This window comes from Perognathus longimembris, unplaced genomic scaffold, assembly GCF_023159225.1.
Source record: "Perognathus longimembris pacificus isolate PPM17 unplaced genomic scaffold, ASM2315922v1 HiC_scaffold_4315, whole genome shotgun sequence".
NCBI classification, from domain to species: domain Eukaryota; kingdom Metazoa; phylum Chordata; class Mammalia; order Rodentia; family Heteromyidae; genus Perognathus; species Perognathus longimembris.
The window spans coordinates 21,001-23,375 of record NW_025959619.1 but is presented as its reverse complement, the minus strand read 5'-3'; the positions used below and the strand labels follow the sequence as shown (position 1 = coordinate 23,375).

General features: G+C 52.0%; 1 protein-coding gene across 1 annotated transcript; it reads left to right on the top strand.

Annotated features, from left to right (window-relative positions):
* Positions 1-435: 435 nt before the first annotated feature.
* LOC125344793 (putative KHDC1-like protein) lies at positions 436-1,282 on the top strand. Its single transcript, XM_048337127.1, has 3 exons — positions 436-541; positions 692-874; positions 1,170-1,282. The coding sequence occupies exons 1-3, from the start codon at positions 436-438 to the stop codon at positions 1,280-1,282; spliced, it is 402 nt and encodes a 133-aa protein (XP_048193084.1).
* The last annotated feature ends 1,093 nt before the right edge of the window (positions 1,283-2,375 follow it).

Below are 2,375 nucleotides of genomic sequence, written 5' to 3'. Positions count from 1 at the left end.
CCCAGCTCCCTCCATTCTCCACTCTCCTTGCTCCCTATCCAGAGTAGCTAGGAAAGAAAAATCAACTCCTAGGGCCATTCTGGAATCAGTTCTCTTCCAGCACAAGACCCAAGGTCATGCTCAGTACATCTTTTGTGAAATCACAGTGATGACAAGTTTGCATTTCTAGGCCTCAGAACCCTGGGTTGTGTTATCTAGTTTATCAGAAAGGTTTGAATCCAGAGCAGAGGAATCTAAGATTGAATTATCAGTGACTGTGTGAATTATCTCTGAAGGACTTGAGGGCTAGTTCAGCCTCTCTAGGGTGGGTCTAGGGTGGAGACGAGTGGATTATCTGAGGGAGAATACAAAACACAGAGCTCGGGATCTTCTTCATCTCTACACCCAGCTACTTGGACTTGCTCCGTGCTGAGTAAAGCCGGGGTAGAGGACAACATGGACACGTGCTCTCTCAGCATGGGAGCATGGTGGACCGAGCCTGAAAATTTCAGTGCTCCGTTGGTTTTCTACCTGGAAGAGGAGCAGGAGGAGGAGATTTTCGGTAGGTGACCCCAGTGCCATCTGTTGTCTTCACCCTATCCATCTCTCCCTGTGCTCCCTCTTTGATCCATACTAGGCCCCCACCATCGGGGCACCTGACCCCCAGTTCTGTTGGGGTTTTCCTGTTCTTCCTGTCCTCTTCTGTTCCTAGGGCAGGAGGATAGATATCTTTGCTGCATGGAGGAGCACAGCCACACCCTCATTCAGCTGGAGCCCTGGTTCACCGTCACAGGCCACACTCGAGTCACCGTGGTGGGGCCCCCAAGGGCCAGGCAATGGCTGATGGGCATGATATGGCTTTTGGAGCACAAGGACTTTCACTATCGAGCTCGAGGTAAGCGTCGATGACCTAGTTTGCAGTCAAAGCCTTGCTGCTCATGCATGGCATCTTAAAGACTTGGACTGCTCAGGAACCTGAGAATCACATGTTCCCAAGCCCCCTGGAGGGCAGAGGCCCAGGGTTAACCATATTTGGAATCAAGTCATTGAGAGAGAAAGTGGGGAGGGGGCATCCGAATGGGGACCCATAGGATGGGATGGAATATCTCCTACCCCTCCCTTCATTCCTTCCATCCCCACAGGCTTCCTGTCTGGGCTCCTGGACTCTGACCATTCTTCTCCCTGCCCAGGCTACCAGATGCTGCAAAGTGTCCGGAGCCAGCCACTAACCAAAGAAGACTTGGCCGCCTGCGCCCGTGTGCAGCTGGACTCCTTGGTGGTGAAAGGCTACCAGGACAAGTGATTCACTTTCCTCAGGCTTCCTCCAGCCAAGTGCTTGCTTGCCTTGGGCTTCCGTGGGCTTGTAGTTCTTTGTCCCTGAAGGACCAGCCTGCTCTGGACAGCTCAGTGAAGACATGGCACAGACAGTGGTGGAGGGTGACAGTTTTGGCTGTGTTGTCTCCCCCGGGAAGTCTAGGCACATAGGTGAGAGGCGTCTTCTAAAGTGTGTATTCTGCTGGTGAAGGAGATCCAGAAACACCCGTGGTGCAATCTGCATTGCCTCGAGTTCACTCCCTCTCCCCCTCTTTGTTTCTCACAAGCTTCTCCAGTGCACTCATTTCCCCCACAATCCCTCCCAACGTCTAACAAACACAGTCTCTTTCAAGAGACCTCAGATTTTCACATTTCCAGATTGTTTATACATGTTTCCGTTTGCAGTCGTGAATCATGTTGTGCTCTTGTCTCCGGAATCAGTGTGCTCCCCAAACGGGGAAATCCTGGCAAAAATGTCACTTTACCGGCCATCTCCAAGCCTCCTGTTCAACTAGACACAGTGACTCTCTACCTACCAACTGGAATAAAAATAACTAAGAAGTATGCGTGGTGGATGAGGCCTCTAATCCTAGCTTCTTAGGTTGGTGTATGAAGGCAGCCCATGCAGGAATATTTGGGAGACTCTTATCTCTAATGAGCCAGCACAAAGCTTGAAAGGGAAGTATGGCTCAGGAGGTAGAGTGCCAGTCTTCAAGGGAAAATAGCCGAGCCAAGGCCCAGGCTATGAGTTCAAGCACAAGTACTGCCTTCACCCCACCCCACACCCCACCCCACCCCAAATCAAAAAGCTTTAGGCTGTCAGGGAACTGGCTGGTCACCAGTCCACTGATGAATCTGGGGGAAGTGGCACAGCTGTAGCTTGGATCACCAAGTTTGAGATGGGGGAACCCACTGTCCGCGCCTGGGTGCCCTGGGACACACGTGTCCAGGAGTGTGTGTTTGCATGTGACTGCAGGAATGAACATGAGGGAAAAGCCTTAGGCCACCCGCTCTACCCTGGCTGCCCCCTCTCATCAGCACCTCAAGGCTAAAAGGTCAGAATATTTAGGAAGTCCCCGGGC

Excerpts from the sequence above, each read along its gene's own strand:
- LOC125344793 (XM_048337127.1), top strand. The coding sequence starts at position 436 with ATGGACACGTGCTCTCTCAGCATGGGAGCATGGTGGACCGAGCCTGAA. Across the intron at positions 542-691 it reads GCAGGAGGAGGAGATTTTCG|GGCAGGAGGATAGATATCTT; the intron begins GTAGGTGACCCC and ends TTCTGTTCCTAG. Across the intron at positions 875-1,169 it reads CTTTCACTATCGAGCTCGAG|GCTACCAGATGCTGCAAAGT; the intron begins GTAAGCGTCGAT and ends CTCCCTGCCCAG.